The sequence below is a fragment of the Lytechinus pictus genome, chromosome 9 (assembly GCF_037042905.1).
Source record: "Lytechinus pictus isolate F3 Inbred chromosome 9, Lp3.0, whole genome shotgun sequence".
NCBI lineage: Eukaryota > Metazoa > Echinodermata > Echinoidea > Temnopleuroida > Toxopneustidae > Lytechinus > Lytechinus pictus.
The window spans coordinates 676,682-695,186 of NC_087253.1; the positions used below are offsets into that span (position 1 = coordinate 676,682).

Consider the following 18,505-nt stretch of genomic DNA (forward strand, 5'->3'; position numbering starts at 1 on the left):
TTTTACAATGACCTCTTACATGTATCTCTGAACTAAATCATCACAATGATCAAATGTCTGTGACTTCTGAATGGCCATCATATCTAATCAAACTTTCATCCATTCACCCATTTCATCATTTAGGCATCAATGTAGAAGCCCTAAATATCATGGTTATCTAATTATGAGAAGCAATTTTCAGATTTATAAGCACAAATTCCTTTTGAATTTTTATTTTGCTCTATGGTGAACAAAGTTCAAATTCATTTCTATTACATTAATTCTTTTTTTTTAAACAAAACATTGAATAAGATTATGCAAGTCAAGATGAAAATAAAAGAATGATATAAAATTCACATATGTATAAAATAACACTGCAATAGCATTAGGTATAAAACCACAGATGTCATGTCAAGACAACTCCCATTTTAATATAAGATTTAATATAATGAGAAAAGTGTATAATGAATTTGGTCATTAATATATTTTATTAAAATGAAATGACTAAATAGGCCTATCGATACTCACTGTTTTCACACATAGTTCCATTGAATCCCGCCACACAAGAACAGTTACCGTCTATACATGATCCACCATTCTCACAAACTAAATTACCACACTCAACTAGAATGACAGAAAAGAATAACGTTTTTATCATAAAATATAGATGATGTAAAATTATCACTAATCACATCAACTTTGTATAAGGATCCATCACAAATAAAACAAAAATTACAACTCTTGTGTACTGTGGGTAGCCACTTCAGCTATAGCTGATCTTCAAGTGGGCCTTGAACTATCATTACCCTTCTTCATTCTGATACATTAAGCACCTGATAAGAAGACAGAAGGTACCATAGTTTGGTATGAATCAGCCAGGTATCAAAACTTCCGTTCATGAGGCAGGAGCTCTATCATTGAGCCACAATAACTACTTTGTAAATATTGGTCCGAATCTAGCAGATACTTTGCCAAATGAAAATGTGTCACATAGACGTTACTTAGGGGCAAGAGTTAACAATTCTTTATTTTGGAAACCTGTGACTGAGGATGAGGTTTTTAATCATCTTGTAACTCTAGATGAAAAGAAAGCTTGTGGTCATGATAATTTACCAGCACGATTGTTAAGAGATAGTGCTGTTTACATTTCAGGTGTCCTGGCATATATCTTTAATTTATCTTTAGAATGTGGGAGGGTACCAGATGAAATGAAAATAGCAAAAGTTACGCCTATCCACAAAAAGGGACCAAAAGATGAACCTGGAAACTATAGACCAATATCTGTTTTGCCAGTGCTCGGAAAGGTTTTCGAAAAAGTAGCAAACGGGCGATTAGTACAGTTTTTAGAAACAAACAATGCTTTTTACCACCACCAGTATGGTTTTCGTAAGACGTACAGTACTAAGTTGTCATTAATAAATTTGTCCAACACTCTCTTAAAAGCAATTGATGAGAGTAAAGCTACACTTGGGATATTCATTGACTTCAAAAAAGCATTTGATACGATCAATCATAATGTCTTAATCAACAAACTCTCTCACTATGGAATACGCGGTCTCCCGCTTAAATGGTTTGAAGACTATCTTAGAGGAAGATATCAGTTTGTTCAATATGAAGAGACAGTCTCTAAGAAAATGGAAATCACATGCGGTGTTCCTCAAGGTTCGGTTCTAGGACCAACATTATTTTTACTGTATATAAACGATCTACCATCTGTTTCTAATTATTTCAATTTCAGATTATTTGCAGACGATTCTAATCTATTTCATACCTTCCCAGCTGGACAAGATGAAATTGATGTAAATGAAGTCAATATTAACATAAATAAAATACAAGAATGGTGTGTTGCAAACAAGCTTACTATCAACTCTATGAAAACGAAATTCATGTTGATTGGTAGCAGAAGGAAAAATATTAGACTAGCTGGTAAATTGGAAATAGCCGGAGAGGAGATTGAAGAGGTTAATGAAGCAACTTTTGTAGGTATAACAATAGATAAACATCTAACTTGGAAGAACCATATTAGAATAGTTAATTCATGTATACGTAAAAGAGTAGGAATTATATTTCGGCTGCGACATTTTGTACCAAAATATACATTAGTATTATTATACAAGGCATTCATAGAGCCACACATAACTTATGGAATCGAGGTGTGGGGGAGTACTTACAAGAGTAGCTTAAATTGTATATTTTACACCCAAAAAATGGCAGTACGTGCCATCACATTCAGTGAGTGGCGAGCTCATACACGTGTATTATTTCAGAATTTAAAGATCCTAAATGTATTTGAAATGCACAATTTATCTATATGTACCTTCATGTATGACCTGGGTAATAATAACTTACCTCACTCTTTAGTAGATTATTGCGATGTAATAGAGCATAGATACCCAACAAGACAAAAAGAAGGTCGACAAGTACATTTATCAAAATTACGGACTACTCAAGGACAATTCTCTCTATCTTTCTTAGGAAGTGATTACTGGAATAATGTACCATTAGCCATCAAACTAAAAGTATCCAGAAACGATTTAAGGAATTCATTACAAAATCATTTATTAAATCAATAACTTATCATATTGCTCTGTATATAACATAAAATGTTACACTCATAATTTTATTTTGTTTTTTTGTAGTTGTTGTGTTTTAAAAAAAAACATACTTTAAAGTTCAATATTCGCCTATATTACTAATATGTGTAGGGGCCAGGCTCGACTAGCACTTGTGCTATTTTCTGGTCCCTTTTATCAGCTCTTAACATATACATGTATGTTTCATTTCTGTAATATTTATATGCATTACATAATAATGTAATATGTAAACATCTGTAAATATGTTGTTATCGTTGGTGAATAAAATAAAATAAAATCAAATCAAATCAAACCATGTCCAGCAGGCAATCCTTGAAAAATGCTAATTCGGTTGTAATTGTTGTCCAATCAGAGTTTGTTTATAGTTGGTGCAAATCAGCTTTGGGAAGAAATGAGTACACAAACTTGGGACATGAAAATATGAATATTGATAAATTTATATATATATATATATATATACAAGTGGAATGCCTCTGGCAGTCTCGCCTGCATTACGCAATTTAATATAGCAGCAGTGCTAACTTTGAACTACTATAAAATAATCATTCACAAAAATATCATTCATATAATGACATAATACCACGTTCATTGACCATAAATGACATTTGAACGGAGACTTAAGACAGTCAACTACACCCATGTCCACATTTCATTCACTCTATCCATAAACTTTCAAAGTTATGATGGTAATTCAACAAATACCCCCAACTTGGCCAAAGTTTATTGACCTTAACTGACCTTTGACTTGGTTTTGTGACCTGAAACTCAAGCAGGATGTTCACTTATACTTGATTAACTTTATGCCCAAGTTTCATGAACTAGGTCCATATACTTTCTAAGTTATGATGTCATTTCAAAAACTTAACCTTCAGTTAAGATTTTGAAAATAATTTTCCCAACATGGTCTAAGTTCATTGACGCTAAATGACCTTTGACCTTGGTCATGTGACCTGAAACTCAGGCAGGATGTTCAGTAATACTTGATTAACCTTATGTCCAAGTTTTATGAACTAGGTCCATATACTTTCTAAGTTACGATGTCATTTCAAAAACTTAACCTTAGGTTAAGATTTGATGTTGACGCCGCCGCCGCCGTCGGAAAATCGGCGCCTATAGTCTCGCTCTGCTATGCAGGCGAGACAAAAAGCATGACACGCATACAAATAACAATATACATTGTATGTTCATATACTTGAACACTGTCTAAAGGAACTTCGTAGATGGATGTTGAGCAGTAAGTTGAAACTCAATGATAGCAAAACTGAGTTTCTTATCATTGGAACACCTAGACAAGTGTCTAAACTAAATAAAGATTGCATAACAGTTGGAAATACTGTAGTCAAGCAGACCATGGTTGCAAAAAACCTTGGTGTCTGGTTTGACTCGCAGCTAAACATGGAAACCCACATATCCAAAACATGCAAAACTGCCTTCTATCATCTCTACAACTTACGTCATATCCAAAAATATTTAAGCAGCACATGTACTAATACACTGGTCCATGCATTTGTAACAAGCAAATTGGATTATTGTAATGGACTACCTTTTGGCTTACCAGATTCTCAGATCACAAAATAACCCTGGACTTTTCAAATCACAACTTAAAACATTTCTTTTTAATGAAGCATTCAACTAGGCCTTTCCAAATACTTATGCCATACATGTATGTAACTGATTAATGTTGCTGTTGCCAATTGTTATTCTAAGTAATTCATTATATTGTATAATTTTCATTTTTGTAAAGTGCATTGAGAGTCCTTTCAGGTCTGAAATGCGCTATATAAGAACCACATTATTATTATTATTATTATAAACAAATTACAGTGTGTTCAAAATGCATGTGCCAGACTCATTTGTAATTCCCCTAAATTTTCCCATGTAAGGCCCCTACTCCACGATCTACATTGGCTTCCAGTACGTCAGCGAATCAAATTCAAAACAATGCTCCTAACATAAAAGATACTACATGACATGCAGTCAGGTAATTCAACTACAAGAGACGTCACACATTAATTTGAAATGCTATTTGGAATGACAAGCTATCCTATACAAAAATTGCTATAATCTAAGGTATGTTTTTTTTCATATTAATCAGCTGAGACCGTAACAATTTCATTTTGGAGATATTATCATAATTGGTATAGGATATAAAAAGTAGAGTTATGTAATACATACCATCACATGTACTGTTATTAGAACTTAGCTGAAAGCCAACAGTACAGTTGCAAGTGTAAGATCCATTAGTATTATCACAGGTTCCATTGACGCAGGGGTTGTCCCCAAGGCATTCATCAATATCTAAAACAAAAAATAGGAATAAAGCACAAGAGAGAGAGAGAGAGAGAGAGAGAGCATTCTACATTGTGTTCATACTGTAAAACACACAGGGATATCACCTTCAAACTGATAAAAATAAGTATGGAAACAGTGTGAATCATATCCCTTAACAAAACCCTCCAACTCTTCCACACCACTTTTTTTTTTCCATGTCTTCTTTGCCCGCCACCTGAATGTGGGTTATTAATTCACAATTATGCAATGTGTTTTGTGAACGTTAATGTAGAGCAATTTGAATGAATTATACGAATGGAAAGCTAGAAATTCTCTACTTCAGATGGGCTAATTAAGAGAATAATGAAATTTGGGGGGTTCTGGAAACAGCAGGCTACATATGGAACTTTCAAGAGATAGAATTGCTGTTTGACATTCAGTACCATTAGCAAAATACATTTTGGTCACTTTCTTTATTTTTAAATGATTTTGACATAAAGAGGGCATCAAATTGATTTAATAGATTAAATAAAAGAGAGTTTAAGCATCACACTGATATGTCACATATTCAGTGGTTAGGCATGTAAAGACAATATCCCTGTAGAGTGAGCACTATATATACATACCAATGCATGTTATACCATCAGGACTAAGCACATATCCGTTGTTACAGTTGCATGTATAAGATCCCATGTTATTCATGCAATTTCCATTTACACAAGGATTACTTGCTTGACACTCGTCAATATCTAGATGAAAAATAATTAAAATAATTCATTCTTGAAAAACAAAAACAATGGTTATGTCATTTCATGTTTACTGTCACGAACCATTTCAATTGAAACATTTTATTCAGCAAAGACAGAATGAGAATGAAATTCTAAAAACAATTGGGAGTGAAAATCAAAATACAGATTTAGGGCTTGCAAAACTTGTTTTCTCTCTCTTTCTCTGTTCAAAAATATACATTGAATCAAAATCAAATTTTTTATATGTAATATTATAAAAGTATAAAGCTTGTGATCAACTTTCCAAACTCCATAAAAAATCCATACCACTTCAGCCAACTTATTAATGACACTAAATGCACTCTGCAGAGTGCCCAAGGTGCAAAAAAAGAAGAGAGAGAGACAAAAAAAAAATCTGTCATGATAAAAAAATGAAGAATAGGAAGCATTGAAAAGATGTGTTAATTACATGTTCATTCCTCCCAGTTTTACATATTATATACAATCATATATCCTAAGAATTAATGTTCCTCTGTTATTATATTTCTTAAAATAAAGCAACTATGTAAGTAAAGAAGGAGTTTAAAGTATATGGAATATAAAGAATAAAATATGTATATCAGTAAATAAGGAAATGCATTGTTATGAAAAGTAGATGAAGGTTGTTGTGGAACAAGAATACATCCTGCTGGTGCTCAAAAAAGTTGTCAGATCAATCAACTTAAGTCATATTTTGATATTACAAAAGATGCAATCACATATTTCAGTTCTTACATCAAAGTTGCTAACCTGTACAGGAACATTTCAGTATTTAAAAGCATAAAAACTATGTCTGGTTTAAAAATCAGTATATTCAAAGAAATAACACAGGAAAGTACACAAAGCTGAAAATTCAGAAATCAGTATTTTGCATGAAACCATCAGTATATTTCTCATTTTTCAGTAGGTAATACTAAAAATCAGTACTAGTTGGCAGCTCTGTTCAATGAAGATATTTAGATTTTAAAACTCTTAAAGAGCAAAGAGCATTACACCTTTTCATCTTTCTCTCTATGAAGCAAAACATACATATCTAGTTTTATTGATTTGTCCATATTTTTTGCCACATGTCAATCAAATACAAAACTTATTATAAAGAAGTAAAATAATGACAATTAAATGAAACACAAAATACAAAATATATAAAGCTTTACAATCGTAAGTTAAAGGAACTTAAAGTAAGGCATATTGATTGCAGTAAATAGGCTCTAAACAAATAAGTGACACAAAATAGATAGGCAGGTAATAAGGAGACATTCTGTAAAGGAAATATCTGACCCCTTATATGTGGGATCTCTGATGTATGATTTGTCTCTCTTTCTTATTCATATTTCAATAAATGTAGTTTTCTAACAGTTCAAAAAGTGAAGTAAACCTGGAGAAAATGAACAAATTGATTGTTTAATGGAATTGCATATCAGTGGAAGAAAAACTTAGCTTGGGAAATTATAACAAGTGGAATGCCTCTGGCCGTCTCACCTGCATCACGCGATTCAATATAGCAGCAGTGCTGATTTTGAAAACTACTATAACTCGCACAAGATGTTCAGTGATACTTGGTTACTCTTATTTCCACATTTTATGAACTAGACCAATACACTTATAGAGATATGATGGCAATTCAACAAATACCCCCAACGTGGCCAAAGTTCTTTGACCTTACATGACCTTTGACCTTGATCATGTGACCTGAAACTCGCACAGGATGTTCAGTGATACTTGATTACTATTATGTCCAAGTTTTATGAACTAGACCAACACACTTTCAAATTTATGGCTGTAATTCAACAAATACCCCAATTTGGCCAAAGTTCATTGACCCTAAATGACCTTTGACCTTGATCATGTGACCTGAAACTTGCACAGGATGTTCAGTAATACTTGATTACTATTATGTCCAAGTTTCATGAATCAGATCCATAAACTTTCAAAGTTATGATGGTAATTCAACAGATACCCCCAATTCGGCCAAAGTTCATTGACCCTAAATTACCTTTGACCTTGGTCATGTGACGTGAAACTCATGCAGGATGTTCAGTGATACTTGATTAACCTTATGTATAAGTTTCATGAACTAGGTCCATATATTTTCTAAGTTATGATGACATTTCAAAAACTTAACCTTAGGTTAAGATTTTGATGTTGATTCCCCCAACATGGTCTAAGTTCATTGACCCTGAATGACCTTTGACCTTGGTCATGTGACATGAAACTCAGGCAGGATGTTCAGTAATACTTGATTAACCTTATGGCCAAGTTTCATGAACTAGGTCCATATACTTTCTAAGTTATGCTGTCATTTCAAAAACTTAACCTCAGGTTAAGATTTGGTGTTGACGCCGCCGCCGCCGCCGCCGTCGGAAAAGCGGCGCCTATAGTCTCACTCTGCTATGCAGGTGAGACAAAAACTGAAAAGTGACCAGAAGAAAGAGCATTACGAAAATAAATAGGTTGCCAAAGATGACAAGGTAAAATAAAAGGGCACAGAAGACCTCATAGTAATTAGTATTCTAATTCCCCAATGGTTGAGTTTGACAAAAATATAACTGTTTACTTTATAATGGATCATTGAATTATAAATATAAGATAGAAATTCATTGCACACTGAAATACAGGTTATTGACCTGACTGATATATAACTTTGGATTAAATACCTGTTTCACACATAGTTCCATTGTAACCATCTGGACAAGTACAGTTGAAGTAGTCAACCCCATCCGTGCAATTCCCTCCATTCATGCAAGGATCTGACAGGCATTCATTGATATCTGTGTAATATCAATTCAAACAACAAAATATTGTACAGAAATTACAAGTTATTTTTGTATCCCGAAAACGATGCATACAGATTCTTATTGACTCAACCTCTTTCCATACCTGAACTTCCTGTAAAGAAATTCACATTCGTGTTGAATTCACAAAACTACCCGCAGTGATCTTTGAGGTATTTGTACATTAAATCTCAAATATCAATATGAAAATCTGGAGAGACAAATAAAAATACAGTCTTACAATAAGCCGCGATTGATCCGATCAATCGCGACTACGGAAAGCCAGCAAAGTCAACATATGAAATGCATGTTTGTTCAAATTTTTTTATAGATATGAATGTATATCCATTAAGTCATTGATTTCTTGACAATTTTGTTTTCCTTTGTTTACAAAGCACATTTTGCAAATTTCCTGCAGAAAAAATTATGACATTGATGGATTTCCATAGAGTTACGATTGATTGGATCAATCATAAGTCTATGAAAGACGGGGCCCAGATATGCTTATTGGCAGAAAAGGTAAACTTGCTAAACCATTATTCTTAATTTTCATGAGAAACCACAATGTAGCAATATGCTTAAGAAGTACAGGGGAAAAGAGGACCTAATAAGAACCCAGGTCTTGCGTAACACTAGTTCCTCATAGGATTAAATACATGTACATCTTGTAATTTTTCAACAAAAGTAAAACAGAATGATATAGCAATTAACTTCTAAAAAAATATAGGAAGGCAAAGTGAATAAAAAAGCAAGGAAGATAATGAACATAGTAAACCTACATCCCAAAACCTGGATGGATAAAAGGACATTTCATCTTTTTGAGGGGGCACATCTGGTTGTGCATACATTGATTCTAATCAAGAACTGCTTTGAGTGTTATACAGTGCGTCCCAGAAAAAACGAAACCGAGATTTATCGATGATTTATCATAACTTAATCACAAATACAATAGACAAATGACCTACCATTGTAAAGCTTAGAATCTCCTCTTTCATCTAAAAATACTTAAATTATTTCTCATTCACGCATGAGTGAGCAAAAACAATTTGATGAGGGGATACCAAAAAGTCATTTGGCGGGCTGTATCTGGGTTTCAAAAGGAAAACCACATTTCTAGAAAGTTCGATATCTGCTCTTTGATTTGATACCTCAATTACAGAAAATGGTCTAAAAATAAGAAAGTTCTGGTGTTTTGAAATAAGGCTTGAATTTGAATAATTTCATAAAATGAAGAGGTTTTACAGGCTAGCCTTCAAACTCACTCGACACTCCGTTTTGTTGACGATCAGCCATGCATGAAGTCTTTTGTTAACCATGCGATAGCTTCTGTGGGAAACCGGTGAAAACACGTTTATTTAATGAAAGAATGGAAATACAAGCATTGTTTCGAGCGAACGTAAATTTTTTACTTCTTGACCATTTTTTGTGATTAAGGTATCAAATTAAAGAGCAGATATTAAACTTTTTAGGCATGTGATTTTCTTTATAAAATTCAGATACCCCCCGCCAAATGAGTTTTTGGTATCCTTTCTTCAAATTGTTTTTGCTCACTCATGCGTGAAGGAGGAATAATCAAAGTAATATCAGATGAAAGAGGGGATTCTAAGCTTTACATTGGTAGGTTATTTGTCTATTGTATTTGTGATTAAGTTATGATAAATCATCGCTAAATCTCGGTTTCGTTTTTTCTGGGACGCACTGTATAGATTGGGACCAACAAGAGAACCAAGTAACGGTGATTTAATCAAACAAATATGAATAAACAAATGAGGGTCGTTTATTTGAATCCCCACCACGGCCTAGCATCCTTTGTCAAGGCATCAATCCACACTTCACCTACGTGTTAAATGGGTACCCGGTAGAATGCAAAAGCCTATGAAGTATGATTAGCAATTGATTCTTGGTATTCTTGTTCGAATGCTCCCCAGGGAGTGGAGAAAGTGCATACATTGTGTACAGGCATGTCAGGATGCGATGACTGTAGTAATAATAATTACAATGTAAAGTGCTTAGAAACAAAGAGTTATAAGCGCTAAATAAATGTAACTATTATCATTAAAACATTGTACTAGTTGTTAGGTGAATAAAAGTAATTAATAAAAGTAGTAATAGACACATCAATTAATTCACAATATATCAATAAACACATAAACATGAACCATTAATTCTAACCATGGCTAATACAAAAAGACCAAAAAAAAATTGACAAATAAATCAACAAACAAACAAATAATGCACATTAAATATCAATAAAAAAACATACCATTTTGGCATAGATCCCCATTGAAACCAGCCAGGCAATCACATGGGTCTCCTGAAGTAGTACAAGATCCTCCATTCTGACAATTCGTCTGATCACATTGAACTATTCATGTCAAAAATAGAAAAGATTCCCTGTACTTAAATCATTCAGCCGATATTAAACTTGACTCCCAGAGTCCTACTTTTACCCAGGAATGATAAGGGTCTGGGAAAATCTATCAAGCACTACCGTACTTTATGAATAATGCCCCTTTACCTGCCATTAGAGTGATACAGACTTCTGTTGTCTCCCATATGATTTTAAGAAGTGTAAACTAACAATAAGCTAGTTTAATAGAAAATATGAAAAATCAGAGCAAAATACAGATAATTTTTAGATGACAATCTGTCAAATAGCAGAGTTATGAAGTCTTAAAGTTTTGATTCTGTAACGTCACAGATGTGCAGCTCCCCCATACCTCATGTGATATGATTTCCCCTAGATAACCTTTGACCTAACCACCTTCATCACCACTAATGTGGTATTACCCAAGGATCATTTGTACCAAATACGAACACAATTGATGAAGAAATAAAAAAAAATGAGAGCAAGTAAAAAAAGACTTGGAGCATTTTTGTAACAGACCAACAGACATGAAGGAAAACTGATTATTAGGTCTCTGCCGAATTTGGATCAAACATGACAAAATATTAAATGAAAGGGAAATTTCATAAACTGATCAACCTTTTTGCACGTGCTACCTCCATATTTCTCTATTCTTATTTCACTTCATAATCTGCTGTATATAGTCATAACTTGAAAGAAATACCTCATTTAATTTGAACTAGAAAAAAGAGACAACAAATAATTCATGAAGTTCCACTTATATGGGTCACACATAGATAGGACTATTACATGTATATGGAATTGTGCCAATTAAGCAAATGATAAATCACTAGAGACATCTCTTTTCTTAAATTATATTAATTTTGGCAGAAATTATTATCAAATTGTTCTGGATTAGCTGTGTTTGATCTTACCATTTATTGCTATATTTGCATCAAGGGTTTGTCCATCAGCTGATAAAGATCCACTAAAGTTGTTGGCCATTTCAGTTAAAGTTAGTGCAAGTCCGTCTGCAGTATCTTGGGTGCCAGCACCCAGTTCCATTTCTATATCAGCAACCACACTGCCTTGGCTAAATGCTATCACAATGCAATTAGACGCTTCCAGCTGTTGACCCAAGAGGTTCCTCACATATTCCCTAAACTGATGTGAGAGATGAGAGAGCATATACAAAATGTTATCTCCTGTATACCTGGACCCATCTCCGGAAATCCAGTTAAACTTTAATCCCCCCCCCTTAGAAAAACAGTTTGAGTTAAAATCTCTCATTTTTTCAAGTAATTGTGGAAAATTTTGTTTAGACAGAGAAAGGAACTATTCATTCCCCCTTTATTCTGTTTTTAATTCCAGGAAGGCTTTAAAGCAATCATGAATGACATGAGTTACCAAAGATTTTTTTTCAATCATTTGTATTGGTGAAATGAAGAAATAAATTTTAAATACTTACCACAAAACAGAATTTAATTTCTAATTCCACGAATATGGCCAATGACCTATTAGTCAAGTCTGTAGTGTATACTAATGGTTCTTCATTTAGTGTAGTTCCTGTAATATTCACCCTCACTTTACTCGTTGCAAGGTCATTTGTGATAGCTAGATAAACAAAAAAAAGTAGTTGAAAAAACATCTTGCATTCTTTACTTAACTAAAAAACAAAATAAATGATTTAAATTCTTTAACTTGTCGGCAAAACTCCCTTAGATAAGCAGATAAACAAAGAAAACTGACTGGCAATTTACTGATAAAAAACAGCATTTTATATTCTTTAAAAGTATTTCAGTCATGAAAAGGAAAGCAAAGGAAATAATCATTGTTTTTTGTTAAATTTGCATCAATATTACTTGGAGGAGCTGGATAATCAAAGACAAATAATGGATGAAATAATGAAAAGGGCCAACATTCTTTATTCAAATCCACTCATATTCATTCATTTAAAAAGATACTTAATTCGTCAACTTGTTAGCAGGATTGTTTGGGACAAACATATAATAATAACTGGAAAACACGTATACAATTCTAAAATCTTTTTAATCCATTTTCTAAACAACACAAAGGGAATAATCGTCAATTCATTCACTTGTCAGAGATCATGTTTCGAATAACTGGATAGACAAATAAAAATAATTGAGTAAATACTGATACAAAGGCAGTATCATTTTTTTATTCCATTTATTCATCCATTATGAAACAACAAGTACATCACATTACCTCTACGATGTGTGCTCTGCAACCAAATTGGTGACAATATAATTCTGATCTATTAACCCTAATAAGACTGGGGGGCTTGACGTTTTTTGCAATAAATCTGCCGCACAATTTTTTTTACTGCGTTGCTCCCCGACTTTTTACTTTCAGGTCTCGCAAAACTTTGGAGACCAAAATTGCGACCCCCGGGTACATGGTTCAGAAATTGCGCAAGATTCAGTAGGTGTATGCAGTCCCAGAATTGCTCAAAAACATGAATTTGTGTATGAATCCAATGCAAATAGTGTTATTAGCAATATATGTATCATTATTTCTCCTTTACTCATTAAACTCAATTAATTTCATCTCATTAATGGTAAAAATAAAGTTCCAAACAATTTCCATTGAAAATCCAATAAAAAACAAAATGTCTATACTAATCAAAGAAATAAATAAACAATTTAGAGAACAATTGATTGTAATATTGAAATTTTTTTAAAGTACATTTGATCAGAATCTTATAGAGTCTGTAAACAAAACAATAGCATTTTAGGGGCCTTATATAGTTGATTAGAACACACTAGATTTTACACATAAATTAGCATAATTAATGAGATTTTACGAAGAATTTGATTTCACAGTTTTGTAGATTATGCCATGGGAAACGCATGTGCAAATTTTCAGCCTCCCCCAGTCTTTTTAAGTGTTGAAATAGCCCAGTCTTTTTACGGTTAAGCTTCCCTCTCTTTATGGTCATGGCTATGCCATATACAGGAATGCTTTTTTGCAAAAATCAAAACATTAAATCATTCCACGCCATCCCTTCATACTGCTCGTAACTGTTCTATTTATTATGAAAGAGGTGATATATGATTTAGATTTACCAGTGCAGGCACTTCCATTCGTCAATGTGAAATTAGCGTTGCATATGCAGGTGAAAGTTCCATTGAGATTGAAACATCTTCCATTGGTACAAAGAGTTGAATCCTCAGTACATTCATCAATATCTAGAGAGAATTAGGGACACAATCATACTTTGAAGGGATTGCATCATTTTATTGAGGCTTGAATGAACAGTTTGATACATTAATGTCATGCAATGTTGGATTGGATAAATCAAAAATATTTAAATGGAACAAGGGTGCCGTAGTGTTTCACTGTTTGAAAGTTGCACACAAATTTATAATATCATATTACATTATAATCAGATCAAGTAGAAATCTGGAATTCTCTTCAGTACCTTTGACAACCCACCATATGTGACCTAGCACCACAAAACCCACAAAAAGATGCAATTAATGTATGATTTTCAATTGGAGGCAATTAGGAGTATTTTTGGTCAGAATATTCAAATTTCAGATTTTGGTGCTTTCTGAAAGAGTATACTATCCCCTATTATTGTAAAAATTTGTTTGTACCAATTGAACCTAAAGTGTAATTTTTAAGTGTTTTTTATTAGACCTATTTTTGTCTTTTTGAGTTAATTGTAATCATGATTTGATTTTAAGAAAACCTGAAGATTCATCTCTCTTTGAACTCCTATGATATTAAAACAGGATAGCTTCTAACATAGATACTTGTTCAAACTATTAAGGATGTACGTAATTAAAAAGTGAATTTTGAGGGAAAGCTGATAACTCTTTCTATTGAAATTCTATTGATTTTTAATCTTCCTTTTGTCCACAATACACAATAGTGGAAGAGTATAAAGTGCTCTTCAATAGACTAGTAATTTTTAATCCCCCTTTTCTCAAAAGGAGTGTTCTGTGGTAGTGAACATTATCCTCTTACTTAAGTGGGCTAGGATCAATCATTGTTCATGAGTTACATATAAAGCTTAGAATCTCCTCTTTTAGAAGAGCTATCTAACTAAAATTTCGTTTCTAGCAAATTTTTGTGGGTTTTGTGGTGCCTGGTCACATATTGTTTTCTTTATATTAAAACATCAGTATTGGTTAAGAAAGGACAGTGTTTGGCATTCCTGAAGAAAGACATAGCTCATGCTATAAAAGTAAATACATAAACAAAACGATAGACGTTCAACCACGATAAATATGTTCACAACCCACATCACATGGCAAGACTTATCTGTCTTATCTGTTTGACATAAGTTTCTAGTATAACCAGACACGCACGACTTACCTGTTTGACTCAGGTTCCAGTATAATCAGACACGCACGACTTACCCGTTTGACATAGGTTTCTAGTATAACCAGACACGCACGACTTACCTGTTTGAGATAAGGTTTCCAGTATAACCAGACACGCACGACTTACCCGTTTGACATAGGTTTCTAGTATAACCAGACACGCACAACTTACCTGTTTGACATAGGTTTCCAGTATAACCAGACACGCACGACTTACCTGTTTGACATAGGTGTCCAGTATAATCAGACACGCACGACTTACCCGTTTGACATAGGTTTCTAGTATAACCAGACACGCACGACTTACCTGTTTGACATAGGTGTCCAGTATAATCAGACACGCACGACTTACCCGTTTGACATAAGTTTCCAGTATAACCAGACACTCACAACTTATCTGTTTGACATAGGTTTCCAGTATAACCAGACACGCACGACTTACCTGTTTGACATAGGTGTCCAGTATAATCAGACACGCAAGACTTACCTGTTTGACATAGGTATCCAGTATAACCAGACACGCACGATTTACCCGTTTGACATAGGTTTCCAGTATAACCAGACATGCACGACTTACCTGTTTGACATAGGTGTCCAGTATAATCAGACACGCAAGACTTACCTGTTTGACACAGGTGTCCAGTATAATCAGACACGCACGACTTACCTGTTTGACATAGGTTTCTGGTATAACCAGTCACACACGACTTACCTGTTTGACATAGGTTTCCAGTATAACCAGACACACAGGAACAGTTGAAACTGTCAACACCATCAATACAAGTTGCTCCATTCATGCAAGGATCAGGGGAACAATCATCTATATCTGATGGTTTAATAAAAATTACATAAAATAGGCATGTCGTATTAGTACTGAAAAACAAATGAACAAGAAATGAAAATAGGTATTTATATATATATAAGATAAATACAATATTATCATGAATGATGTTTTATTTGATTCTATGTTTTATTATGATATGTATTAGTTTCTATTGGAAAGTGCATAGAGAAACATCAGTTTATTATATGCTACATGTAAATACAAAATTTAAAACCATTATACAATTCTTTTATTTTCTCTGCATTCAGAATTCTGATCTTAAATATCTAATGCTGTTCATACAATAGGTTTACTGATTCAGTATCACAAAAAAAACTCATCATCTTTGATTAGATCACATATTTATTACCAGTTCAATTTAGATTCAATTTCAAAGAAGTTTATAAAAAAATTGATACCCTAGTAATTGATAGTAGAGATAGTGTTAGATTAAATGCCAGTAACTCTGGAATTTCTAATTTATAAAATATGTGCAGCAAAAAATATTTAAATACCTATAAAAAAAAACTTTTGGTTCAAAAGTAGAGCATATAAAATATTTATTTGTAGTTATTATCAAGATATTGATCTTGAGTTTTAACCTTTTTTCTCATCTTTTTTTTTGAGAGGACCATATACTTACTATTCTCACACACAGACCCATTGAATCCAGTAATACAGGAACATACATTGGGACCTGTGCATGTCCCACCATTTTGACACACAGAAGAACCACATGAAACTAAAACAAAACGAAAATCAAATAGTACAAAATTTAATCATTAAAGGTCAAGTACACCCTAGAAAAATTGTTTATTTGAATTAATAGAGGAATTCAAGCAAGCACAAGACTGAAAATTTCATCAAATTCGGATGTAAAATAAGAAATTTATGATATTTTAAAGTTTCGCTTACTTTTCACAAAACAGTGATATGCACAACTCAGTGACATGCAAATGAGACAGACGATGATGTCCCTCACTTACTACTCCTTTTGTATTTCATTGTTTGCATTATACAATATTTAATTTTTTACAGATTTGGCAATAATGACCAACTTGACTGAATCACATAATGTTAAAACAATGTTCAGGGAGGAATAAATTTTTTCTTCACATGACAATGAGGAAGAAATTGAAGTATTTAATATAATGAAATACAAAAGAAAAAGTGAGTGGGTGACGTCATTGGTTACCTCAATTGCATACTGACTAGGATGTGCATACATTGTTGTAATTGTAAAATTAAGGAAATCTTTCTTATTCTACATCCAATTTTGATGAAATTTTCAGTGTATATGCTTATTGGATTTTATTCCTTTTAGTCAAGCCATTTTTTTTAATATAGTAAATATATATGAAATTATAACCTTTGTATACTGTGCATTAGAATTATCAAATTTTCTATATTTCTTATTTTCCTAAACTTCTAATCTTTTACAAGTTTCAGGTTTCAAATAATGGGAGACATGACTTTGCCCATGCAGGGTCAACCCTGTGGAATTCTCTTCCACAGGGAATGAAAACCCAGACATCAGTGACCACCTTTAGGGGCAACCTGAATATGTACCTGTATAATGATGCATTTTGACAGACAACTCTCTATGTAATAAAGGCTATCCTTGTATAGTTCAAACTTGCAATGTATTTTTTTTCCGCTATCTGTAATTTCCTCTGAAGAGCCTTTTGAATCTAATTAAGATGGAAAGTGTGCTTTAGAACCCTATGTATTCTTTTCATTGTCGTTAATACAGAAATTCACAACAGGCTTTATACATATGTTATAAAGTGCAGTTCAGAAAAGGAAAAGATAGAAGTATGAGTAGAACAGACATTTTGGGAATATATAGCAAACAACAAAGGATATGAATGTCAAAACATCATTACTACAACTAAATAATATAGATAAAGATATTTACAAAGATATTTTGATACAGTTAATTTTCATGTTCATGTGTTCAAACGTACAGATGGGGAGCGAATCGACCAATATTGTGCATTGCCCTCTCATTGATTTAATAGCTAGTCTTAATATGATTATATTTCTATAGAGAAACTTATTATAGATATATCAAATAGTGAATTAGTGTTATCATTCAAGTTGGTCTTTATTAAAAGACTACATATATAGGTTAGGAACCTGACCAGATTTGAGTAGTTTAGGGTTTATGGTGGTCTTATACTTGGCTGTTGGTTCATATTTGTTACAAAATAATGGTTCCTTATCAATGAGTACCCCCACATGTACTGCTATCATTACTCAAAGTAAATACAATAATGGTTCCTTATCAATACGTACCCCCACATGTACTGCTATCATTACTCAAAGTAAATACAATAATGGTTCCTTATCAATGAGTACCCCCACATGTACTGCTATCATTACTCAAAGTAAATACAATAATGGTTCCTTATCAATACGTACCCCCACATGTACTGCTATCATTACTCAAAGTAAATACAATAATGGTTCCTTATCAATGAGTACCCCCACATGTACTGCTATCATTACTCAAAGTAAATACAATAATGGTTCCTTATCAATGAGTACCCCCACATGTACTGCTATCATTACTCAAAGTAAATACAATAATGGTTC

General features: G+C 33.1%; 1 protein-coding gene across 1 annotated transcript in view; it reads right to left on the reverse strand.

Annotated features, from left to right (window-relative positions):
- LOC129268468 (fibrillin-1-like) overlaps nt 1–18,505 on the reverse strand; it is a 137,315-nt gene that overhangs the window by 82,259 nt on the left and 36,551 nt on the right. The window contains exons 16-25 of the mRNA XM_064104441.1: nt 16,551–16,649; nt 15,797–15,910; nt 13,819–13,941; nt 12,198–12,343; nt 11,665–11,893; nt 10,646–10,747; nt 8,266–8,379; nt 5,471–5,593; nt 4,749–4,871; nt 508–603 (exon numbers count right to left, since the gene is read on the reverse strand). Of these exons, the coding sequence (XP_063960511.1) occupies nt 508–603; nt 4,749–4,871; nt 5,471–5,593; nt 8,266–8,379; nt 10,646–10,747; nt 11,665–11,893; nt 12,198–12,343; nt 13,819–13,941; nt 15,797–15,910; nt 16,551–16,649 (1,269 nt within the window). The remainder of the gene's footprint in view (nt 1–507; nt 604–4,748; nt 4,872–5,470; nt 5,594–8,265; nt 8,380–10,645; nt 10,748–11,664; nt 11,894–12,197; nt 12,344–13,818; nt 13,942–15,796; nt 15,911–16,550; nt 16,650–18,505) is intronic.